Source organism: Cryptomeria japonica, chromosome 5 (genome assembly GCF_030272615.1).
Source record: "Cryptomeria japonica chromosome 5, Sugi_1.0, whole genome shotgun sequence".
Classification (NCBI taxonomy): domain Eukaryota; kingdom Viridiplantae; phylum Streptophyta; class Pinopsida; order Cupressales; family Cupressaceae; genus Cryptomeria; species Cryptomeria japonica.
In genome coordinates, this window is record NC_081409.1 from 407062353 (window position 1) to 407090066 (window position 27714).

The window sequence follows — 27714 nt, forward strand, 5'->3', positions numbered from 1 at the left end:
GGTAGCAAATATAACTTCAGCTTTCTTTCAAGAACTTAATTCACGCACATCGCATCCAAACTACACATTAAATCCAGTTATTTCAAGTACATACTAGAAAATGTTTTAATCAATAAAACCTCAAAAATACAATTTCATTGATGAACCACGCTAAAAATCTATTACCTGCAGATATCATTTTATGGACAAATAATTTAACAAAATTGAGCTACAAAACTTTAGTTTGAACCTAATAGTTAAATTCCAGTTGCAATAGCATGAATCTTTTTGAATTCATAATGCCCTGCCCCATTGTGCATGCCGAAATTCGTGTTCAAATTCATAATCTTCATCATCAGTCTCATATTCTTCTTCGGAATCATAGTAGCCATCACCATCATCTGTAAGTGGTTCACGAATAATGTGATGCTCATCCCATAAAGCACACTTGCATGTTGCGTGCTTGTTCTTCCATTCAGCCCCACAAACATAACAAAATTCAAAGCCACACCTGAAATTCCAAATCAACTTGGTATTAAACTATTTAGTTTATACTTTAAAAAGGCACAAGACAATTTAAACCAAAACAAAATATCATTAAACAATAACCACAATTAGCCAAAAATTGAAGAAACTCATCCAATACTTTTAAAAAGTATTCATGGGCAATGAGAACCTGAAGCGTGAGCATTATTCAGACTCCTTGGATGTCTGATAATTCACACAGCAAGCAAAGATTACCTCCACAAATCATTTCAAATTTGTTTTATAATTAGAAATAGATTCTCATTTGTACTAATTCATACCTGTGATCAAGGAAATTCTTCATATATGTTTGTCCAGAACACGCACTCAGTCGTTTGTGTACTGGAGAGAGAAGGGAGAGGTAAAAGCTGAAAGAAAAAACATTTGAAATGCCTTTCTTTAAAATAAAAAATTGGCTCTTGGACGTACCTTGTATGGCCAATTGTAATCGTGAACACATATTTATACATTTAAGTTTTTAACACAAGAAAATATTCAATAGCATTTTCCATGCATTTATAGCTCACTGAAAACTTGCCAGATCCTCAAGTACTCATAAGTTGCAGAGTGAACTGAGTAATTCCTACTCATGGGCAAGTTTTAGCAAGTCACAGGCCAGAACACACAGTGAGGATTCAAGATACTTAGTCAAGTCTGTAACACAGCCCATATTTACGACGTGCTCTGCACAGGGAACATGTAAAAACTTCAGATTTTTGTCCTTTTTAAGCCCTCCACACACTCCCTTCTCACTTGCACAGCATTTTTGGCCTTTATGCTCTACTTGTAGCAGTTTTAGACAGATTGTGGACATAGATTTCAGAGCTTTTCAGAGATTAAGGTTTTTTTTTGTTAGTTTTTCTTTCAAGTTTTTTCATATTTCTTCGACATTTCTAAAAAATTTCAAGAATTGAGAATGTCATCTTCTACATGACCATTCAAATTAATCTAGCTAGGTTGGGTTCTGGATTGCTAGAGTTTGCAGCAATTAAATTTATTATTATTTTTATTGTTTCAAAGCCAGGGTATGCACTTTCTAACCAATGGCAACACGAAGTGCAAATGGAATACTAACAATAAGGAAGATTCTTGGAAACATGGCATATTGTGTTCTTGAAACTCCATGGCAGCAAGTACTTGCTATATTGCTGATTTTAGTTGACATAACAAGGCACAGCCCCAAGCTGATAAAAGTTTTCCCAAATTGGGTTTGTCCATGGTATATCTTGTCATTGTGTTCCTCATGTCTGTGTCCAATTGCTCTTTGTTCATGTGCAATATTTTGATTGTTTCCCATCACTTAAGAAAGTATTCAAAGCTGGGTTTACGCATAGATCTTATTTTACAATAGCAAGTAGCAGTTAGACAGTCGTATACCATTGAATATTTGTATCAAAGAATCAAAAGTAAATGAGATTTGATCTTCTACAGTGTAAGGCAAGAATTTGGACATATACATATTGTAAATTTGAATGAAAGACGTAGTGTGCAGCCTTTAGCTATAACAAATATCAATTTTCCACCTTAAGATGGTCTCCGTGCCAAATTGCATTGGATCGGCACAAAAGTACATTTAAAGAATCAAAAGTATATGAGATTGATCTTCTACAGTGTAAGGCAATGATTTGGACATATACACATTGTAAATTTGAATGAAAGATGTAGTGTGCAGCCTGTAGCTACGAGTTATAACAAGCATCAATTTTCCACAATAAGATGGTCTTGGTGCCAAATAGCATTAGATCAGCAAAAAAGTACATTTAAATCTGTGCTGAGAAATTGCGCAATGGATATACAGTAAGGGAAGCGTTACAATATGTAGTTGCAGCTCACTTGGAAGTATCAACCAATGGGATAAGACTATATGCTAAGATCTGCCCCATATAGAGCATAGGTTCAAAGCAAAATTGTCAGCGACCATAAAAGTATGGGACTGAAGATACACAAGATCATTTAGAGTTCTGCCATCTGACTGCAGAGCAGTCATTGTTAATTTACCTCCAAAATATTTAGATGTGGCAGAGGATGTAATATCCTACATAAAGCACTAATTAAAACATATTTGAAGCCCATCTATAGATAAATTTAGGTCAGATGTGTTTTCAGCCGATGATAAAAATAGAATACCTACATGGTTTTATAATTTAAACGCATGAATGGCAATTGAAAATTGGACATTTAAACAGATAAAATATTATGCATTCCAGGAGGATGACAAGGGTTACTAATTTCTGTATGAAATAATAGTGAAAATTTAGGAATTACAGATAAAAAAGAACTGGCTGAACAAAGAAAGTTAGAAACTTTGCTCACAGAAAGCAACAAACAGTACCTGCAAGTCATATGATTGCAACCTTCAGCCAGTTCAATCATGTGTTTACATTTTGTACATCGTCTCCACATGTTGTCTGTTGCAAGCAAATGCAGCTTTGCATCTACACCATGTAATTGAGGAATACGTTTTTGATAGTCCTGACATGACATATTCTGATGCCAAGGAACCCGACACTCTGTACAGAAAAGTCTGTGACATTTCAGACATTTGGTATGCATTAGAGGATCTGAAGATGAGCAAGCTTGTGACGAACTATTTATGGCTGTCTTAGTCATCAATGCCGAACAATCAGTATATGGACAATATACTTTGTCTGATTCTGGAATAGCTGCCTCCTCCAATCGTTTTATCAAAACCTCAGTCCACTTAGGTGATAAGAATTTCTTACAACCATCTACAGTCAGCCTAGTATGACACCCTTCATGTGGGCACTCCGGTATATAGCCATGTTGCAATTTGACCTCTACATGTTGAGCCATGCAAGAAATGCAATACCTATGGTGACAAGTCATGATTTCATACATCTGATCCATCGGATTATCCTCAAAACAGATACTGCACTTTTCCTCGTAGGTCTGCTCCCTTTCATTACGACATTGATCTTTCCTGCTTACCTGACTGTCAATAGCCTCCCTTGCTAAAGTCAATGCATATTTATTGTCACTTCTTGTGAGGAGGACCATGAACACTTTATCCAATTTGCCAAGCTGATCCTGAACATCCCGCAAACATTGGGAAATTTTACGTTGTCTGACACTCCAGGACCCTAAAACCTGCAAAATAGAATTAATCCAGAACAAAATACACCATTAAACCAATATTGCAATATCTATTTTAACAAGAACATGTCATGACTTGTGTCAAGTGTGCAGCATTCTTCCATGCGAAGTCAAGTAACCATAAAATCAAAATAAACAATCAAATAAATACTCATAGTGCATTGTAACAGAAGTAGAGTACCAGAGAGACAGAAACAGGTCATTGGCAACGGAACATACAACTATAGCAAAGTACTAGAACAAAAATGTCCAACAGGACCAAAAACAGGTCATTGGCACCGGAACATACAACTAGAGCAAAGTACTAGAGCAAAAAAGAACCCTTACTCAAAGCTAACAAATATGGAAAAGCAAAGCAAAAGAACAATGAAATAGACCAGTGGGCATAAACCTAACCTATGTCACAAGGTTCACCAAATATCAACCATCAAATTTGAAATCATGTGAACATCATTGCAATTTCACAAAATTGTTTAAATTTGTGTAATACTCGTCTGAACGAATGCATAAGGGGACCTTGAGTATGTTATGTCACTGCTACCAATCAGAAACCCTGGATATATGCCATTTTTCCTGGCCACCGTCATCCCTTGGCCATTGTGCTGGCACCATCCAATGATTAGCAACAGGTTTCAATGGCAAAAAGCTCCTTTCCCTTGTTTCGAGTTTCTGAAATCATGTTTCACTTTTAAGTTTCTGGACATGCCTTTCATGGCCACCATGAATTCTTTCTCAACAGGTCCAAATACACAGAATTTATTTATTAAATAAATATCACCATAGGCCTCTAGGTATTAGTGCTTTAAAATTTTATCCTTTAACTTATTCATATTTCCATGGAATTTCCTTATGGGGGGACAGGAGGACCAAGGGCATGAGTTTGGGGACAGCAGGGGAGGTGACAGGGAGGCAGCGGGGGGTGCCACAAATACATATAGTACTTGAAAATTTAGTTCTAAAAAATGTATAAGGAACAATTATAAGAGTCAGAAATCAAAATATGGCACACTATGTAAAGTTTAAACTAACAAACATTAAAAACATGACAATGATTGCATTGAAGTATGAACATTAACGATGGTGGGCTGAGTTTTTGAACTTTGGGAGCGAACCAAGAATAAGTATAAGAATTGTGAATGAAATTTTGGAATACTAAGTGAAGTTTAAACTAATAAACATAAAAAACACAACAATAATTGCATTAACAATAACATCAGTGGGTGGAGATTTGGGGAAGGGGCAGTGCCCCTTATGGGGATTTGGGGCAGAGCCCTCAATGAGGTCAAGGGATAGAACCCCAAACGAGGTCAAGGGGCAGCACCCCTCGCGGGGTCCTGGGGTAGCTATGGCCTACAAAACCTCACAAATATCATTTTCAGTTGGAGTTTCTAATTGGTGGCCACAAGAGACTCATAGACGTCCTCGAGACAGTCAAGGGACTCCTAAGAGTCCCTAGGACATCATGACATCCCTTACATCTCAAAGATGTCCTGACGCAGGTGGCAGTACAGCGGGGGGACATTCCCCGCAAGTCACCACATCCCAAAAACGTCCCTCTCCCGAAAACGCAGGGAATTTTTTTTTTTTTTTGGAAGGGGGATTGGGGGGTGGGGGTGGGGTGGTTTATAAATTAATTATAATGTTATCTTAGATTTATAATATAACAATTTAATATATAGCAATTAGCAATGTGCAGGACAGCGTGATGTACAAAAACAGGAACTCAACATGATCTTTTTTCATAATTATATTTAATTTTTTATACTTCTTAATTTAAAATATTTTAAAAAATTGCAAATTTATATTAGTCAAATTTTATCTTTGTCAAACTCAAACATGAACACAAAGCTTGTGATATAGAACCTAACACAAACCCCGAAACAAGTACAAGTAGCCGTGTGAGGGGGAGAACCCTTTCAATGAGGTGAAAGCTGATGGAGCTAAATAACTACACAGAAAAAATGATCCCAATTCAATGACAAAGTAAAGGTATGAAACATTGATGGAGCTAAATAACACGGCTAAGTTCAGATGCAATGGATAAAAAAGGATTATTTGTCAAATGTATGCAATGTCTTTATATATGATTCAACAAGGAACTACCTCAATATGTGTACATTGATGAGATTATTGTCTATGAAGCTATGCAGAGATGTTCAAATAACTCACTTCCCATGCTTAACCTTACCATTGGACTTCATAGAAACCATTATCAACGTTTTCCACGTGATATGAATCCAAGGACCAACTAAACAAGAAGTGTGGGGTATAATATTTAAATAGCAGAAGCAACAAGAAAAAGCCATGTTGAAAACTGCAGCACCATTATGAACAACTTTCCATCAAACCTAAGGAGAGAACTGTAGATAACCAGCTTAGCCATCACAACAATATCTGTAAATGTACACAACAGCTCAACCGAAACTATTTTTGTACGATCCTGGTTTCTTAACACTTCTTATCCTGACTTCTAAATAAATTTTTTACTGAAAATAAACTCATCAGGACTGATTGCAAAGACAGAAATTCATTTATTGAAGAATTATTAACTATAGATTGCAAATCAGACTGTAATTGTACCAGCAAATGAAAGCAAAGATAAACTGTAATTGCAACTCAGATTGTCTATAAACCAGCAAGCGCTGTAATAATTTCTATAGAATCCTTGAAAATCAAAATGCCCAATATAGATAAAGATTATTGAGAACATACATCAAATCAGTCTATAACTCTATCATATACATTCGCCCACCAACCTTGCAAATCTAGAACAACCTGTGAGATAACTCAGGTGAATGCTGCAAGATCAGGAGTCTTTTGTTATGAAGGCGACCTATCTAGCTGGTATGATGGTGTTTAGGCACCTTGAAGTTGCGCCATTTCTTCCCTCCAAGTCTGCTCCAAGTGTGACTCAGAATGAATGGCTTCAAATGAGCACTTAGCTATGGTTAACTTGTGTGATTTTTCAGCTATAGACTGCTGTCCCTGAACTGTGATTCCTCCTCTGGTATAAGCACTCTCTTCTTTAGAACCTTGTCCTTGCAAATGACGAATGTGCTCAGATATGGTGGATGGTTGAAATAAGATGTTGCAATATAAAACACTATAGGTAGGGGTATCGTCCCACCTAGTAAAGCTCCTAAAATTAGCATTCCAGGAAATTGACCGTGCTTAACAGCAAGTTTTCCCAAAACCGTGATGCCTCTAAATGAAATTATCTTCTTCCTTTATAGGCAATAGCAAAAAAGCTAAGAACAAGTCGACCTCAAAGGAAAATAATCAACCTGGAGTATTTCGGCCTTCCAAGAGAAAACTATTTAATATTGTTACTTTATTTAATAACTATATAATAATATTTAATATTATTTATATTATTAAATAATATTTAGTGTTTTTTAAAAACACTTTATTTGTAGCTGAAATCAGAGAGACTACAAATTAATTGGGGAAAAAACAGTCCTCCCCTCCAAGATGTTGTTTGTCCTCAAGCAACTTCAAATTCAGATGCTCAAAGATCCCAACCCCTTCCCATGTTACATCTTCTATTGGCAGGTTTTTCCATTTAACCAAATACTCTGGAATGACCTTGTTCCTCAACCTCTTTTCCCTCACATCCAACACTGTCTCAGGCTCTAGGATCAATTTCCCCTCATTATCAAGTGGTGGCAATTTTTGTGAAGGGATGATCTGCTGTCCAAGGGCTTTCTTAAGACATGAAAAATGGAATATATTATGAATTTTATTGTTCGCTGGAAGTTCCAACTCATAAGCCATCTCACCAATCTTCCTCAATACCTTGTAGGGTCCATAAAACCATGGCTTCAGCTTCTCAGGTCCACTCCCGTTGATGGAAGACTGTCTGTAGGGCTGCATCAAGAATACCATGTCACCAACCTCAAAACTCTATTTGTTCAATGCCTATCAGCAAACATCTTCTGCTGGTTTTAGGCCTGTTGCAAGTTTTCCTTGAGAGTTTTCATGATACACATACTTTGTTGTACCACATTTTTTCACTCTTGGAATTCTACTACCCGTAAGGATTAAATCCACAAATGAAGTAGCATCATAACCATAAAGTGCCTTAAAGGGAGTCATACCAATTGACATGTGATGGGTTGTGTTGTAGCAATATTCTCCCAAGTGCAACCACTTGATCCACAATATTTGCTGCCCTGTAACATAATTCCTTAGGTAGCCCTCTATCTATTTGTTCACGATCTCAATTTGCCCATCAATTTGTGGATGATAGTTAGTGCTTGGTGTCAACTCCATACTTATCAAACAAAAAAGTTCTTGCCAAAAGAAGCTGAGAAACCTGCTGTCCCTGTCACTTACAATGTTCTTTGGCAAACCATTAAGCCTGAAAATCTCTCTAAAAAAACAGATTTGCCACTTGTGGGACTTTAAATTCTGAAGAAATGGCATGAAAGTAAGCATATTTAGTGAACCTATCAACAACCACATATACAAAATCCTTACCTTGCACCTTTGATAAACCCGTAATGGAGTACATGAATATGCTCTCCCGTTTCTGATTTGGAATGGGTGGGGGTTGCAATAAATCCACTAGAAAAACATACTCTATTTTGTTTCGTTGGCATTCCATACACTCTAACATGCTGCAACACATCATTCTTAAGCCCTTTCCATGAAAAACATTCTCTCACCTATTTGTATGTCTTGTAGAATCCTAGATGACCAACCAGTGGTGTGTCATAACATTCCCTCAAAATCCTCAGCATCTTGGTTTCAAGTGGGATACACTCGATCTTTGTAAAGAATGAGCTCATCAACCACCTTAAAGTTTTAAACCTATCATCTTGCAATTTCTCTTTCAAAATTTAATGAGCAATTCGATTCTTAACATATTCAAACATTATAAAAGCCTTCCAATCAACAGACATATTGGTTATCAAAATAAGGCTGGTGATATCAGATTTCCACAATCCATAATGTTGTTGTGTTGTTTTTGGATTTCGATTGTGTGTTTTATTTACATCAATGTTTCAGATCACACTCTATGATCCATCATGAGGATGTTAGATAGCTCAAGAGTAGAAATATGGCTTCATAGGTAGTGCATCAACCACCACATTATTATTCCCTTTTATATACTCAATGTCAATATCATAGGATTGATGTTTGCTTACCCATTTTTAATGTCTATTTCAAACAGTTATGATCCGTTTTGACCACAAACTTCCCACAAACCAAGTATTGTCAAAATTTGGCTAGAGTATGCATGATAGCCAACATCTCTTTGTCATAAATAGCAAAATTTCATTCAGCCTCCTTGAGCTTCCTACTCTCATATCCTATAGGATGTTTAATTTGCATCAAAACAGCCCCAATGCCTTCTCTTGAAGCATCACATTCTAGAACAAAGGAAGTGAGAAATCTGGCATTGCCAAAATAGGACATGAACTCATTACCTCCTTAAGTTTATCAAAAGCTTGTTGGATTGTTGGGCTCCAAGAGAATGCTCCTTTCTTCATCAAATTCGTCAAAGGAGCCACAAGTTATGAGAACCCTTTTACAAATCTTCTATTAGGTGCAAAGTTCCACAAATCCTCTCAAACGTGTCAAATTCCTTGGTCTAGGCCAATCTTGGATTGCCTCAATCTTCTCCCCATCCACACTAACACCTTGGGTTCTAATCTTAACTCCCAAATATAAAATCTTGTTCAATCCAAACTCACATTTGGAGACCTTAGCATAAAAAGAATGCTTCTCAAGTATGCCACGCACCTCATCTAAATGCTTCAAATGATCCTTCCATCTCTTACTACAAATCAAAATGTCATCAAAGAAAACCAATACAAATTTTCCTCAATTGAAGAATGAATACTTGATTCATGCACAATTGGAAGGTGGCAAGTGCATTGGTTAAGCCAAATGCACTGACCAAGAACTCATAATACCAATAATGACACCTAAAAATTGTTTTGAGCACATCCTCATCTCTTACCTTAACCGGATGGTGCCCGATCACGAATCAATCTTGGAGAAATACATCGTTCCATGAAGCTTGTCAATCAATTCGTCGATCCTAGGTAGAGGATAGCATTTTTTTATTGTCCTTTTGTCAAGGGCTCTATAATTGATACACATCCTCATAGGCCCATCCTTCTACTTAACCAAAGCTACAAATGAAGCAAATGGGCAGGAATTAGGCCTTATATGCCCCGTAGCCAATAGATCCTTGATTGCCTTCTCAATCTCTTATGTATATTCTAGGATGGCAATATGAAGTTGTGATGACTGGTTTTTCTCCTTCCTCTAGCTCAATCATAAGTTGAAAACCTTTATCCAGTGGTAGTCAAGGAGGAATGTCTTTGAAGACCTTGCTATGCTTGTCTAAAATTATGATGACTGGTTTTGCTCCTTCCTCTAGCTCAATCATATGTTGAAAACCTCTATCCAATGGTAGTCGAGAAAGAATGCTTGTCCAAAATGAACTGAATTTCGACATTGTAGGATCTCCCATTCTTTGAGGGACGTGTGTCTATAATTAAACATTCAGCTACCCACGCTACTTGGTCTCTACAAAAAACTTGCTCCATCCTCTTAGTTGAAACCATCATGGATGCACCAATAGAGAGACCATGTAGGACTACCTTCTTTCTGTTAGATTGGAACGCTAACCCCATAGTCTGATAACTCCTAAGACCAACCTTGTATCTCCCATGTTAAATATATAGAAATCATCTTTCATCTTATACTCTCCCATAGTCAACTCCATTTGTGAAATGTTTTTACTACAAGGAATAATTGTCCCACTTTTGTCGACAATCCTAATCTAGTCACTATCCCTTCATCAATGTAATTGTGTATTGCTGAGTCGTTAATAAGAATTGTCACCTTTTATCCACACAAAAATCCTCTAACACGAAAAGCATTATATCTTGGTGCCCCTGATAGTGTTGCAAGTGTACCTCCTAGATGCTCTCCTCTTTTATGATCATGCTCAATCTCTTCTACATCCTTCTCAAGCTCAGGCCCATCATTCTTTGTATATTCATCATAAATTACCTCAACGTAGTCTATTTCCCCTTTTCCCAAACACCTATGTCCTAAACGCCAAGGATCTCTGCATGTGAAACATAGCTTTCTCCTTCATAGTGCATTCTTGAACACCTCCATTTGACTTGGCTTAGGAGATGATACCATGGGAAGTGGTGTACTATTTTGAAAATGTCTCTTAAGCAAAACAAGAGGTACTTTCATGGATTAAAATCTGTCCTTAGTCACCAAATCCTCCAAATTAAGAGCACTCTCGATGGCTTCTTGTGCAATGAGCTTGAATGAATTGCCCTTACTAAACCTTTGAGGGGTTCAACTAGGCCTTCTACAAAAAGGACTACGAGTCGTCTTTCCATCACATCTGGAATCATCACTGCAAGCCTCTGAGGTTCTACTACATAGTCTTCTACCTTGCCCTCTTGCTTCAATTGTGCTAGCTCCCTAAAATGAATTTCTAGATCCCTTCTATCAAATTTCTCTACCAATCTTTGGCTAAAGTCTTCCAAAGTGGTGATTGAGACATGCCCTTGGGTTACCATACCATGATACCACCATTCATGAGCTATCCCTTCAAGATGCAAGGTGGCAAATTTGATAGCCTCTTCTTCAAATATTGGATTCAATGAGAAATATGTATCTAATTTCTGCAACCAAGCCCTTGTTAAGGAGCTACCAAATCCATCAAAAGTCGGAATGGTGATCTTTCCCAAAGGGTGTTGAACATCCTTCCTCTCATCATACCCTCTCTTCCTATGCCCAGTCCTTGTCTTCATCTCATAGAATTATCTGCAGGTCATGTCCCTGTGTATGGCGATGCTTAGGACATTGTATTCATGATGAACCCTTTTTTCTAGAAATTTGGCCCTTAAAGTTTTAGCATTCACTGATGACTTCCCAGCACCATAACTGCTCCATTTTGAATAGGTCTACCCATACTCAGCTGTTGGTTCCAAGGATTCAATAGGGAAAAGGGATAAAGGCCTTTCAAATGATAAGAATGCCAACATGGGGAAAGTCTGATATCCCAGTAGGGGCAAAGGAACAAGGTTTGTGGTGTTGGAAGGAGAGGCATACCAAGAAGGGAAACTCCAAAAAAAGAAGCCAAGAAGGAAAATGTGTGTATGCCAACAGAATGGTGTTCAAGAAGGTGAGTTTGAAAGGGATAATCTTGTATGCAGATCAGAAAACTTAATGCATGAAGCTAGAGTTGGTCATGGGCCAAATGATGATGATGAGACAAGCTTTGACGGAGGAGATACATGCGACTTGGGGCAGTCATGGAGTCACCACTGAAAGGAATGACAAAGATTCTGATTTTAGTTTTCATCATTGCAGCAGTTTACTATCCTTGCATTAGCATGATTGTAAAAATCAGTTTTTGGTGTCTATTGAAAATGAAGTGCACACATTATCTATATTGGACGACATTATGTCTTGTTGAAAAATTCATCCTCATGACACCAAGAAACCAATACAAGCAAAATGTTCCCCATGCTGAAGAGCACTATGGCGGGAATAAAATCAGTTTTCTTACATATGATGCATGATAGATATGTAGCCATCAAGCTTGCAGATGAGACTTTGTCTATAACTAAGCAATTAAGGGGCGAGGTGAGTGAGCTCACCATTGAGCTTCATTCAACGAAGCTTGCTCTAGAAAGTGTCCAAGACACACTTCTTGAAGCATATGATCAGCTCTATTAAGTCAAATAATTCAAAGAGCAGGAGATCAAAGAAAGAGCCAAGGAGATCAAATAGGTAATGGAGGAGCTTGATTGCATTCAGGAGGAGTTTGAACTTGCATTCAGTAGGAGGACTGGTCTGATTTTGGAATTGAGGATAATCTTTAGTTTGTTCAAAATCCTTTGTTTGAGTTGGATGCTGATTTGATTTATGATAATCCACTCTTTGAGATGGATGATGGAAACCTAACTGATTTGAATGATGAAATTTGGAATTGATCACATGATGTAAGACCTGGATGCTGTTTCTAACAATGAGGTGTTGAGTCAAGATTGGGGTTGTGGATAAGATTTTCCAGAGTTAGTACCGCTGTCCACTTTCCAATCAGCCTCCACAGGACTATGGTACTTGACACGCAGATGAGTTGGTATACCTTTTCAGTCCAGCAATGGAATATTTGGTGGTTGGAGTTGGTTGCTAGAAGTGATCTAATCATAAGAGAGGTCTTTTCAGCAATTTCCATGCTCATGTCTACTTATTTTGGGATTTTTCATATTGATTGCTACTGCCATTGCTTTTCCATGCTGATTTTGGTGACTTCAGTTTATGAGCAATTAGATTCTGAGCTCTTGCAGACTTCAGGCCATCTGATTGTGAGAATTTTGCCAAAAGTTTAGTTATTTTTTCCTTCCACCTTGGTGAGTGTTGCTCACACAAGCATTTCATGGTTTTGGTATTAAAATAATATTGTAATATTGATATAATGGCCATCTTAGTCATTTAGTTAGTATTTAGAAACTTCCATTTATGTCTTTCGTCTTCAGTTAGTTTTAGGAAGTCTCCTTTCTGTCTTTTGTGTTTCTATTCTCAGTAGTTTCCGTTATGGAAAGATCATCTTGTAATTTTGTATATAAGAAGTGTTCCTCTCCTTAATTAATTACAACATCGAATTATCATTTCATGGTATTAGAGTTTAGATTCTTTTTTGGTGGGTTTTCTAAATTTTTTTCCACAAAATCATGGAAGAGTTTTATTTTATTTTTTCCACAAAAATCGAGTTTTTATTGATGGTTACGAGTAAAGTTTTTGAACAAACTAGGGGGGTTTTGTACAATTTTCTCCTCAAAAATTGTGGATGGATTTTCTGATTTTTCTCCACAAAAAATTGTGCGAGTTTTGAGAAGCTGATCTCAGTGTCTCTAGATAAAGGGAGGGATGACTTTGTTACCCAACATCATGTTGGAAGGATTGCGGTAGAAGGATTATGGTAAAATTGGTCATACCCAGAAAATATGCAGAACTAGGGAGGGTCTCAATAGGCTCATGTCGCAAAACATTATGAGGGGAAGGGGGCAGCCTTCTATGCAGTCGTGGTCAAATGACTTGCAGATTATGTCACATCTTTTGTAGGATAGTTAGTAGAATGAACATTAAGGGAGGTATTAAAATAATATTGTAATATTGATATAATAGGTCATCTTAGTCATTTAGTTAGTATTTAGAAACTTCCATTTATGTCTTTCGTCTTTAGTTAGTTTTAAGAAGCTTCCTTTTTGTCTTTCATGGTTCTATTCTCGATCGTTTCCGTTATGGAAAGATTGTCTTGTAATTTTCTATATAAGGAGTATTCCTCTCCTTATTAAATTACAACATCAAATTATCATTTCAGTTGGTATGCATTCTTCAGACAATGATTTGTTGTTTGCAGTGGGTACGATTGTAATGTCCCCACTTTGATATAGAATTTAATGGTCAATATTAATAATAAAATTTTAATTTAAAAAAATAAAAAATAAAATTAAAATGAAAATATAGAATAGTATAATTAAATATAATTAAAAATTTAATTAAGTTAATGAATGGACAAAAGGCATGAAATGATAAGTTGTGACTCTCTCAAATATGAGGTATAAAAGGGAGAAGAGGGCCTCATTTGAGGGGGAATATTTTTATAGGAATCAAAAGTGCAGAACTGACTTAAATAAGAAGTGCAGATCTGATTGTGAAAGGTTGTGTCCCTTTCAAAGGGCAGAAATAATGAAGAGTTGCATGCCAAAGGTTAATGGTGAAAGGGTGTGTCTCTTGCCAAAGGGCATACATGATGAAGAGGTGTGACCTCTCCCTCACATTGAGAAATATAAAGGAAAGGAATCAAAGCATCCAGTAACATCACCATCAACCAGTTCAGATCAGAACTGTTATTAAGTTACAGGCAGTAACATCTCTGTTCTTGGTGGTATGCATAGGAATGCACTTAACATGTATGCTTAATATGAAACCTTATAATGTTCGTGCTGTCATTCAGGTTAGAGGAGTTTTGAATATAAATGGAATCGGGCTGCAGGCTTGAGAAAGGTAACAAAAAAAGAATTTAGAACTTTGGCGGAAAGAATAGAAGAAAAAGGACGTCAGAAAGGGAAGAAACACACAGGCACTTCATATAGATTGAGGGTTTGAAGAATCCCTCTGTCCATCAATAACAAGCAAAGATAAACACTTTCAGGTCGGAATAAACAGATAGGATACTAAGCTCTTACAAAATCCAGTAAGTAAAAACGAACAGTATGCATCCCTATGTACATACACAGAATCCTGTGGCAATATTTATGATAACGTTTCGGCATACAGCATATATATATTTCTGATCATCATGTAGACATTCTGCATATTTATACTGATTAATATTTTGAAAATACACTATACCATTATCAATCTACTGGGCCTGAATCACATATTCTAAGTAGGGAGAGGAGTTACAGTTAGGATAACGGTGATGGGGTTATCTCATAGGCATGCCACCTCATGGTTTAAGACTGGGGAGTCCCATGAGGCCAAGGGGATACAAGGGTGCTGCCCTTGGGCCTGTGAAGTATAGACTTCATGAGCGCCTTACTGTGACAATCCTCCTCCCTCTGTCATACTGAATGAAGATGTAAATGTGGAACATAGGATAGGTGTGACAAGTGGAGGAGAATGGTGATAGGACACTCCACTAGGTAGGCCACATCATTGATGGCATGGGCCACGTGGGGTCAAGGGGGCTTAGTCCACCCTTGAGCTTAGATGGGGGAGTCCCTTGGGCACCACATTTGTCCAATCTAGCTTATGTTCATTACATGAATAAATCTTTAGAACGAACTTATATCTTACTTAGCACAGCTATTAGAATCTGTTATAATCATGTATGCAACACTGTATATATATTTCATCTCTCCTAACCTGTTTGCAGGACTCCACTCCGGAAATCCAGGTATTCCTAAACTCATTCCACTCTACTTAGAGCATAAGACAGGCATTCATTTATATGATATTATGAAAGTTCTTCTCTAACATTATTTCCTGTAAATGTATGTGTTATTATGCTAGCCTACCCTTCTAAATGATAATTAGTGCTGCAGCTTTACAGAATTTTGGTAATGTTAAATTTAATTTTTCCTTATACCTAGATAGGACTGTTATTTTCTGGGCAATCACAGGAAGGAACATTACAAAGATGTGTTGGGGTGTTCGAAATCACCCCTTTGACACTTAAAGATTCGGTGTCAATGTTTTGTTATCAATTTATGACCATAGAGATTTTCCCGAGGTGGCCAACTTCAGAGTTGCTTTTATTGACGACTCCTATACCAGCCACATGTCAAGGATTGATTTTCTTCACTTCGGGGACACCGCAAGGAGTCATGTTGGAGTTTATGTTTTATGGTTGAACAAGTTATTTCTATTGCCTAGGATTGCAATTGGCAGTGATATTGCAGATATGGACCTCATTGAGATGCCTTGGCTGGAAATGTTTCATAGTAAAAATTTTAGCCTATACAGGTATTTCATTTTGGATTTTGTTGATGGTTGCTTATTTGAGCTACAAGAGAGAGGAGTGCAATTTGGGTATGATAAGTTTATAGTTATGATTAGAGTGGCACACTGTCAACATGGTGGTTCTTTCCAAGATTGACATGAGACCCTAGGATATTATTTGCTTCCACTTTGGATCAATTTGGTGTTTCTGATGTTGTGTAGGGGACAAGCAATCTTTGGGGAGGGAGTATTGTAATGTCCCAATTTTAGGGTTTCTTGCACTACAGGTGACTTTGAATTTCCTGATGGGCGTTTGTTTTGCCATATGAGTTATTTGATGTCGCCAATGAGCTCAAGTGGTCTGGAGAACACATATGCATCTTTCAGAAGTGATTTCTAACTTTTGGTGTGCTCTCCAAGAATCTTGGAGAGGCCATATATTTATAATAAGTCGCCTGGTTGGCTCCGTTTGTCATTATTCTTCATCGGGCTTACTCCAGTGCAATCAGATTTCGATTCCAATGTTTTCCGCAAATTTGGTGCATTAATGGCATATTCTAATTAATTTTACTAAGGATGCTTAAATAATATTAAAATATTTTGCAAGCACCTTAGTATAATGGCTCGTTGGAAGTAGGATGAGAAGTTTAAAATCGCGGATGCATAATAGAAGGACCTTAAGTGTCAACTTTTTATTATTTTAATTAAAAGGCCATTTTCAGAGTTAAAAGGGAGTTTAAATTAATAAAGTGTTTTTTAAATGGAGCTTTCTGGAAGTTGGCAGAGAAAAGTACAAAGACATTTGAAGAGCTCAATTAATATGTTGAAAATTATTATTCCTAATATTTTCTCTCTAATGAAAACCCTTGAAGTTTTGGAGATTGACGCAACTCATCTCAGACTTTTGGAGGATGGAAACCCTTTTGAAAAGATTGGCTCCAATGGTGAGAGATCCCCCAGTTAATGTTGTGAGATACAAACAGAGTCTCAGCTTATGCAAAAATGAGATTGCAGGTTTTCATAGTTGAAAAATTTTGTATTGCTAAGCTTTACCAAATTTGCAATACATGTTTATGTGGAATTTCTTGGCCTATGTGCCTACGTGCTTCAAGTTGAAAAATATTTAATATTTTGTTTGTATATTATTGGGTTTACATTCCTCGTTGTGCCCTTCTATACCAGCATTGGAATTGATTAAATTTGGCAAATAGTGATTTTTTTGGCATTTTGTGACAAGCCAAATTTTCATACTTTAAATAATGATGTGAGACAAATCGTGGGTGTTCTTTCTAAATTGATTTAAAAATATTGGCAGCTATTAAGGCATTTTGGGAGTATGGTGTGGGTCACTCCATCCTTGGAATTATTCGTGGATATTTTTTGTCTCTTTCATAAACTCTTACAAGATCTTGTGATCACTACAACCACTTGGGCAGATGTTGGAGTTTGAAAGAAGATAAAGGTTGTCGCATTTCTCATTAGATGCCAAGAAAGGAGTCTAACTCAATCTTGGTATTACCAGCTAAACAAGTTTCGTGATGACATGGCTTGAAATAGACAAGAAGTGTGCTTTAAGAAGAGGCGTGGGAGTATATGGATGGAAGTTTATGCTCACCTAAGGTGCTAAGTGGTGCAGGAGCACCCTTCCAAGCTCTTCCTCCTTCTTTGTTTTGTTGGTGATATGCTTCTTTTGAAGCCATTGTATATGTAATAAGAGCCATGAGCTCATTTGTTCTTGACTAGGTCCTAGTTTTAGGTCCTTAGTGTTTTTGTTGTGATTTCTTGTGCAGGAGAGGTTGAGTGTGCCTTGGATGTGTGTTAGGCCTTATTGGCATGATGTTGTCCTTAGGATAGCCCAAAATAGGCCTAGAAGTCATGAAAAGCAACAATGGCAAAGTTGCTCAAAAGATGCAAAAGTTGCATGACAACTTTTAAAAGTTGTCAAGCAACTTTTCCACCCAAAAAGGTCAAAGACCCTTACTGAGCGTGGAGAGCCCTAATTTTGGCACACCGATTGAGGTATGGGTAGTATAAGATGTTACAAACCCTAAGTTAAGGGGTTAAATGTCAGACATTGTACGGCCCAAGTAAGGAAAGCCTGACTGTGACTGTTTTGTTGGTTACCAGTGAGTTTGAATGAAGCAACCGAGCAAGTTAATGGATTGGTTTACGTGCAAAACTGTGTGGAGTATCTTCTATGGTGTAAATACTTTCATTTTGAGCAATTAGACTAGGTTTTGGTTTGTAAGTGTGGTGTGCTTGTAAATATTTTGTAAATTGTCTTCTCACTATCTAGTTTTGGACTGGTTTGAATAAATGGGTTCATAACTCCATTCCCCATTGTGGAATCACCATGAAACCATGGGGAATGAGAGTACAGACCCTGTACTATAGTTCAATGCAAGTAGGGCCCTTGAAAATGCAAGGAGGCCATTTGAAGACCCACTCCTAGGCGAGACTGGACAGTGCCCGGCTAGGAAGGGTTAAGTTGCAGAGGTCTTGGAGAGCAAGGTAGGTCAGAGGAGGAGGCATCCTTTGGAGGAGTTGCAGAGGGGTGAGTGAAGCACCATTGGTGTGAAGGAGGAGCTTCCACCAATCCAAACAAGGTGGCAAGAGCATCAAACCTACACTGTGACCCTGGCAGGCCTAAAAACCCTCAAAAACCTTAAAATCCACCTAGGGTAGTGTACGGACACTTGGAGGCCTAAAACCTAGAAAATCCTTGAGTCCTTGCCAAATGAATAGCAGGTGTTTTGGGAAGTTTCACAAGCAAGTGCATCGTTTGTGAGAGGGAGCCCTAAAGGACCGGGTAGGAGGCCTAATTGGTCACAATCCTTGTAGCCCTATTTTGTAGGGAAAGACAAAATTGTGAAATCGGTAAGAGGTAGGAAGCTTGAAACCTCTTGGGGGCACTTGAATGGGTGGAAGAACCATGAATTAGACCTGACCTAACTTTGCTAAGACCTAGGAAGGTGCGGAACAAGCCAAGCCCTTATTAGCCATAGTAATGGGTTTTGACTCTCATGAGTAGGTGAGACCTTAGGAGCAGCATTGCAACTCATTGGTGGGTGGATTGGGCAAGGTCAGGGGATTCCTCAAGCAAGGAAAGTCCTAGAGACCCTAGGGTGTGAAGAGAACACCAAGTGATCCAAGGGAAGGATCCAAGAGCATAGACTAGGCTAGTCTATCCCAAACCCCATCCCATCACTAAAGATCTTACACTAGGCGCTACTCCTGGAGGAGGATAGGCGTATTAATTGTTAACAAGGATGCAAACTTTGCTAAGCTCTAGCAAACAAAAAAAAGAGGACATGATTGTTTACGTAATCTTGCTGAGTCATTTTCAGTTTGGGTTCATAACATAAAATCATGAAGATTTATTTTTTTTCTATTTACCATTCAGCAAGTTCACCAGGTTGCTATTCAAGAAGAAATACTTGGCACATTGGATGCTAAAAAAAGTGTTGGCCACCCTCTAATATATTCTCCAGTTTGCTTGATCATCTTTCCCAAAGTAGTTGGATACTCCTTTGTCCCTCCCTAGGCATGCATATCCCCATATCTGAAACGGATACATATCCGATATAGCCTAGATACACGTTGGATATTGTACCCATGTATGGTATAAACAAAACCTACACCAAATGAGAAAGACAAATGAAATGTTTTTCTATTTCAGCCACTATTCCACGGCCATTGAAAACGGAAGGATGGGTTTCGGGGACAGAGGGACAAGGGGCCTAAATTTGGGGACAACAAGGGGGACAATGGAGGGGCGGCCGATGCTGATATACGTATAGTACTTGAAAAAATAGTTATGAAAAGATGTATAAGAATTATATTTCAAATGAAACTATGGCAAATTAGTAAAATAGCAAAATTGCAAATAGTAAGTACTAAGATTTCTTGAAAAATGAATACTAAATAAAATTTGACAAATGGAATTGTCAAATTGGAGATTTCTATTATATCGAAAATATGATTTATGATCATGATTCATCATTGGCTTATTAGTTATTACTTGCTTATAATTATAGTTTGATGGGGGTTTGGGGGCAACACCAAAATGAGGTTGAGGGTAGCACCCCTGGCAGCAGTCTGGGTAAGAGAGAGAGATGTAAAGATAGGACTAGATCTTAGGGGAAAGAGAAGAGAGAGATAGAGGGAGGTAGAGAGAGGGGTTAGAGGAAGAGTGAAAGGTAGGGAGATAGGCCTAGAGTTGAAGGGAGACAAAGAGAGTGAGATGGAGAGAGCAAAAGAATACTGATAGGAGGTTGCTGATTACTGAAATTTGACTAAGTCTGAAAAAATTTAAAATCTTCTAAAACCTAGAATCTGCATTATAATTCCTAGAAATGTGAAACCACTCTCAAACATCCTGCCAATATATACATGAAATATAACTTAAAGTATAAGAATCCTTTCTTATACTTAAATGTTATATTTCATGTATATATCTATCTGATGAAGAGAATGAGACTGGCTTGAAGACGAGGATGCCATTTTCACAAATTTTCCACCATTTTTGCTTAGAGTTCAAATTTCTAAGTTGGGGCTAAGGGAGACTCCTACACATCCCCGAGATGGCCAGGAGACTCCTAGGAGTCCCTGAGACATCCTGGAGACACCGAGACATCGCCGGCATTTCCGGATATCCCAGTGGCAGTGGTGGGATGGCGGTGGGACGCCCCCTCCCCATCCCCCCATCTCAGAAACGTTCATGTCTCAGAGATACGAGGGTTTGGGGGGGAACGCGTCCCCGTGGTTCACTGATTTCAGCGACCCATTTTTTTGGGTTATCTTCCAATGCACCTCTACAATGTTTGCATATTGTAAATTGTTAAATCAACTTATAATTATTTATGTAGCAATTATGTGTCTATATTGCTTTTTAAGTAATGAACCTCTAATAACTTTAAAAATTGTGTTAAATATATGTGTATGTGCTTTTTATGAATGTCATATCCAGCCAAATCCATATTGGGGGTCTTAAAAAATGGTTGTATCCATATCCGATACAGTATCCATATCCATGTCCATGCAACTTTGTTAGGCATAGAACTATTAGCAGTTGTGGAAGGAATACCAAATGTTCACGGAACACATTGGGTGGTTTTGGCATGGAAGATATATTTGTTGTCAATGCTTGTAATCCGAATCTGAAGCCTCTCTTAACTCTGTATGCTTTAATCAAGGTCAGAAAACCCATTAAATTACAGTCTCTGCATTATATTTCTGAGTGTTCTTTGATTCTCTCAGTTGTATTAAATGAAGCTATTTATCAATAAGTCTCTGCAATTTGGCATCTGCTGTTCAAATATGTATCTATATGGTACTTTGCAAAAAATAAACCAAACGTTGCAAAAACAAAGCATTCCTTCTTGTGCATATGAACTCTTTGACAAAACCTCCAACAGCTGAGTGTGAGGGAAAGTTAAATTAATTAAGTTATTTACAAGCAAACTGTTTGACTTTAATCCTGAACATTAAATCTTTGCAAAGTGGAAAGGAAAGGTACAAAAATTTGGTGTAAGCGTGGGTTAGACACTACATTAAATACTAACTTTGCCTTTCATTCCCAAGAACTACTATTGGCTACCTTAGGACAAAATTCATTTATCAATGTCATTTCGCTTATTTATTCAATTTGAGGCACTGATGTGAAAATGATAACAGTTGCATGCAGATGAATTACAGCAAAACAAAAAGCAAAAACTTGATCCAAGTAAATTTAAATCAACTAGAGTTTTAATGCTGGAGCATCCAACACCGTTTGAGGCAACTCGCTACTTCAGAACTGACAGTTACGGTTGGCAGAATTCTTTTCATTAGAATCAGCAGTTTCATTAAAAAAAAATTGAATAATTTTAAGTGGCAGAATGGAGCAATTACTGGTGACAGTTACTGCTGGTAGCTTTGGATGGTATTATTTACATTTTCTTTAATAAGTTTGTGAAAGCAATTCCCAGATTTGAAGGCAATTTCCTATTGTTAGAGTTTGTTCTGTGGTGGCTGTAGAGGGAGAGCTTGACCTGCATTAACAATATCAATCTATTACCATTTTTAGCTGGAAAGAACCAATCGCTAAGGGGGACCATGTATCAAGAACTTTATAGAGATGGAACAAGCAAATATGGAGAGGGCTGCAGATATAAAAAGAAAAAGTTATGGAATATCTGGATTAGAATGTAGAGAAATGGTATTGGTGTGTAAAAGAGTCATTAGCATTGTAAGACGAAATGATTTTATGTATCAAGTCTGGTCTGCTAGTTCATTGGGAATATTAGAATTTAGAACTGTTAGTAAATTTTTGTAGTACATTTTATCTTATTTTGAGTTGAATATGTAAGTGAAGTTTTGAGGTCAAATGTCTGGCATATAAGGAGAGATAAAGTAATGTGCGCATTTACTAGTTCAATAAGAAGTTATCAAAATTTTAGGGTCTGTATGTGTTCTTAAAATTCTATGTTGCCTGCAAAGGTTGGCTGCTTCTCATTGGGTACTTAGTCCTTGCCTGCATCAATTGGTATTACAACAAGGTGATCCTTGGATTGAGTGCGTCAAAATAACTCTGCTATTGTTGAGAAATGTACACAAATAAATTTAAGTTGGGGTGCTGGTAGACGATGTGGGAGCGCTGAAGCATCCAAAACTGTAAATTTAGCTCAATGAATGAGGGAGATCCTAGCAAGGCTGGCTGCAATAGATACAGCTCAAAGAAGGGGAGGTCGCCTCAAAGATGTGAGTGATGAAGAAGCAAAAGTAACTCAAAAAGTTCAAGGGCGTGAAGAAGAAGTGTTGGATGCTGGGATACCAGATTTCTAAAAGCCATGGCAAAGATTGGAGATACACCCAGATTGGATACACCTTATTACAATGGAAGCCTGAATGGTGAAGAACTCATAGACTAGATTGCATAGATAAAAAGATACTTTGACAATAAATCTAAAAAAGAATCCGAGAAGATAAAATTTTCTTGCACAAAGTTAAAAGGCCATGCAGCTTTATCATAAGACCATGTACAAACTGAAAGGCAAAGAAAAGGGAAAGAGAAAATTAAAAGTTATAGTATCAAAATTGAAGGCCAAATTTTTACCTTCAGAATATCAGTTGATTTTATTCAAAAGGTTACATAACTTGAGACAAAGGGAAGCCAATGTAAAAGAATATATTGAATTCTACACACTCACTATAAGGAATGGACATGTAGAAGACGACCGAAAAAAAGATAGCAAGGTATGTGAGTAGATGGTGTTAGTTTATTGTAACTTAGTGAGGAAAATAAATAAGGATAGAGCTGGGCCCCTTCTTGATGTAACGTGGAGACTCAGCTGGGCCCTTCTTCTAGATGTAAGGTGGAGACTCAACTGGGTCCTATTCCCATGTAACGTGTAGATTAAGCAATTGATGTCTATAGGGCTGGGCCCAAATGTAATGTGTGGACAAGCAATAGGGCTGGGTCCAAAAGGTAACGTGGCACAAATTGCAAGTTATGTAGGCCCCAAATTGGGCGCCAAAGTGCAAAGTAGAATATGTAAAATAAAGAATTGGTTAAAGCCAACTCAGAAGACTTAAACATGAATCTTGTATATAAACAAGATTCATTCTACACAATAGACATATATATTGTTCATTGCTAGCCTTATGTGAATTAGACTTAAAAGAGCAGCGAACTATCTTCTTGTGTCAGCAATTCATTCCTAGGAACAGCAAATTGTCTCAGTGGCAGCGAATCATATCCACAGTCAACAAATTCACTCCTATGCTCTGTGAATGATCTGCATGACAGCAAACAGCAGCAATGATCTGCATGACAGCAAACAGCAAATCTCGATAGTGCAGATAAGTCTATCAAGATATTCCTTGTGCCCTAGTTTGGAATCTTCAGTCTGTTGTTCTTATTTATATGTTGCTTCAAGTGCAGTAAGCAAAGTTGTATGCTGATATTGTTTAATATAAACTTGAATCTTGTTGCTGGGTTTTTCACCTCCAAGAGGGAGGTTTTCCCAACGTAAACTTGTGTTGTGTGCCCTTTCTATTTGTGTGCTTTGATTCTTGTGACTGCGTTACTAATTCCTGCTCGTTATTGTTAATCTGATCACGAAAACAAACAGATGGTATTTAAATATTCAAAATGAAATTAATTTGTTGAACTTTAGAAGCATAGAGGAAGCCTATGAAATTGCTTTAAAAATAGAAGAGAAGTTATCTACAAGGCAACAAAATAATTCAATAGGACAAGGAAGGTCCACTATTAGAAAAGAACAAACAAAAATAGTAGCAAAGAACAAGAAGCATGTGAAGATGAATTGGTACTTCAAAAAATAATGATTTCAATCAAGGTGCAAGATGAAGAGGAAATTTCTCAAGAGGAAGAAGTTATCATAGAAGAGGTAGAGGAAGAGGTTTTACAAGCTCATGTTATCAATGTGGAGAAGTTGGGCATAGGGCATTTGAATGTCCTCAACACAACAAGACAATAGTAAAAGAGAGTATGGCTAAAAATAATGTTGCACAAAAAGAAACAATAAGCATTATATCACCTTAGCATACAAAAGAACCAGAAGAAGGAGAATCATCAATATGGAGTAACATAGATAAGTCAGAAGAATGAAGATACCTTTGGATCAAAACAAAGATGTGATTTCAGTCCCAAGATTCTACAAATGTCCATGGAACATTTCTTCCTACCAGTGAGTCTGATTCAAGAGCATCCTACACCATTTGAGGCAACTCTCTATTTCAGAACTCACGGTTACAGTTGGCAGAATTCTTTTCATTAGAATAGCAGTTTCATTTAAAAATTTGAAGCAGCAGAATGGATCGATTAATGGTGGTGGTTACTGCTGGTGGCTTTGGAGGATACTTTTGGTATTTTCTATAATAAGCTTGTGAAGGCGATTACCAGCTTTGAAGGTGATTTCCTATTGTTCAAGTCTATTCTGTGGCAGTTGTAGAGGGGCGGCTTGACCAGCATTAGCTATATCAATCTATTACCATTTTTAACTAGAAAGAACCAATCGCTGAGGGGGTCTGTGTATCAAGAACTTTATGGAGATGAAACAAGCTAATACGGAGAGGGCTGCAGATATAAGAAGGAGAAGTTATGGAATATCTAGTAGGAGGATTAAAATTTAGTCACGGTTTGGTGTGTGAATCGTTAGCATTGTAAGAAGAAATTATTTTATGTATCAAGTCTAGTCTGCTAGCTCGTTGGGAATATTAGAACCGTTAGTAAGTTTTTGTAGTATGTTTTATCTTGTTATGAGTTGAATATGTAAGTGAATTTTTCAGGTTAATTGTCTCGCCATATAAGGAGATATGGAGTTATAAATACATTACTAGTTCAATAAAATGTTACCAAAATTGTAGGGTGTGTATGTGCTCTTAAGATTCTGTGTTGGCTGAAATGATTGGCTGCCTTTCATTGGGTACCTGGTCCTTGCCTGCATCAAGTTTCAATCAAATTTAAAATGCCAAACAAAGGCATACATCAAAAGAAATGCATAACTCAAAGTCCACAACAGTTACAGCATCTCACCCCTATTTTGCATCTTCATCGTTTTGATCTACTTAAACCAGTGTGCCCAGTGTACTTTGTAACTTTGATTGATTAAACAAAAATTAAAAATTATGATTGCAAAATGCATAATTGGATCAATGGAATTTCATTGCAAATTCAGTACATTGTATTTACACTTTGAAATTCTGGCTTCTATTAATTTGTTTAGGTTATCTTATATTTTTATTTATTTATATTTAAAACTTTTCAAAATTGATTTGATTCTCTACATTATTTTTCAAGTAACAACCTGCCATCCCCAAAATCTGGTAAAGAACTTCGGCTTCCCCAAAATCCGATATAAATTTTGGGAATAGTAAATTTTGTCGTCCCCAAAACCACATCACTATGTACGTCCATACCTTTTCTCTCAAAATTTCAGAAAAACACGGCTAATTTCAACCCAAAAGTACATTATTCACCTCTGTATCCATTTCTCCTTTCTAAAACCTAAAAATCCTAACTTCAGCTCACTATATTTATTTTTTCAACATTTCAGTTCGTTAACTTTGTGGAAATTATTTTTATTTTTTAATTATTTTCAAAATATTAAAAAATTAATTTTCTATATCATCCTAATAGCACACCATCAAAATCTGAAACAAAATTGCCCTATAACTCAGAGAAACACTGGTCGGTTTCAACCGAAATTTACTTATTTCACTCCATATGTCCACTTCCCCTTTTCTTGACCCTAAAATCCCTGTACGCCGCATGCACCTGTAAAGGGATGTTATCTAAGTGGTAAAAATATGTGGATTTAAATTGTTAAAAATGAATAATTACAACATTCAACATGACATCTATGGAGTACCCAACGGATGTCAGAGATGTCTCCAGTCATGCAACTAAGCTTACGCTATCCCATAAGAGCAGATTAGCAGAAGATTAAAAATACACAAAATCGCTTAAAAAAGGGTGGGAAATACAAGGTGACTTACTTGCTTATGGACCTGCACAGAATCCCCAAAAGCAGTGACATTTCGTATGCCCAAAGAATAGGCAGTTTTGAGGCCTTCAGTCAAAGCCATGTACTCCGCAGGCGCCCTACTCAAACCAGTCTCCAGCGGCTTTGCCAATTGAAATACCAACTTATCATCTTGATCATAAATGGCAATTCCCGCCCCCGCTAAAACCTCCCACTGATTATTTCCTAAATTCTCGCTACTGATCAATCCTTTGAAATAGAGTTTAAATGCCCTATCCTCATGTGCAGCATCGAAGGGCTCCTCATAGTCATTTCCCATGTCCTCCCACTGATCATCCGCCATATCCTGAATACTTCGAGCGAATTGGGAATCATGGTTTCTAATGTGCATTTCTTGCGATAAGCGGCGCATTTCCGCCTCCGCCTGTTCATGATCGGCGAGCTCCTGCTGAAATTTTTCCAACTCGAGCACCTGCATTTTCAATAAGACATGCATATCATCCTCTTTCTCGCCAGCAGAAGTCTCTGCTCTGTCTTTGGAATCGGCAGGCACCGAATTAGTGGAACTTCCCGGTTGAGAGGTGATCATGGATACGGCGAGCGCCTCCTGTAACTGCAAATTGAAGGCCAATTCGAGGTCGCTGCATTCAGACTGAGCTGCACTTAATTCCATATGCTGAAGAGTAACGGTGTCTGCTTCCAAATTCGCCATGGCTCCGCTGAAAACTTGAAAATTCTTAATTGAGAGTGGCCTCAATTCTCCTCTTCACGGCCAATTTATAGAGAAGAAACGCCTCGCCCTCGCAAACTTACTATCTAAGCTTCCCAAATGGAAGCCTGGCCGAGGTATTTGAAATAAATAAACGGTACGGGATCGGCCCTGGCCTTTTCTCCGGCCAATCGCTAAATCACAACACTACGTTTATCAACCGGGCTTTTGGCCCCCCTTTTTTAAATTATTAATCTACTTGTTAGCTTCTTCTTCTTTTCTTAAAGGACCAATGCTACAATTCTCCTCTTGCTAAGAAAGGATCAAGGGCCCCATGTTCAAGGTGGTTGACAAGGAGAGAGCATTTCCTCCTTATTCTCTGATCTTATATCATTA

At 37.6% G+C, this 27714-nt stretch overlaps 1 protein-coding gene across 1 annotated transcript; it reads right to left on the reverse strand.

Annotated features, from left to right (window-relative positions):
• LOC131076478 (E3 ubiquitin-protein ligase RSL1) lies at positions 1–27510 on the reverse strand. Its single transcript, XM_058013687.2, has 3 exons — positions 26623–27510; positions 2837–3612; positions 1–490 (listed from the first exon to the last, which is right to left on the reverse strand). Exons 1-3 carry the CDS (start codon positions 27319–27321, stop codon positions 274–276), a joined length of 1692 nt encoding a protein of 563 aa, XP_057869670.1. The 5' UTR covers positions 27322–27510; the 3' UTR covers positions 1–273.
• Positions 27511–27714: the final 204 nt, after the last annotated feature.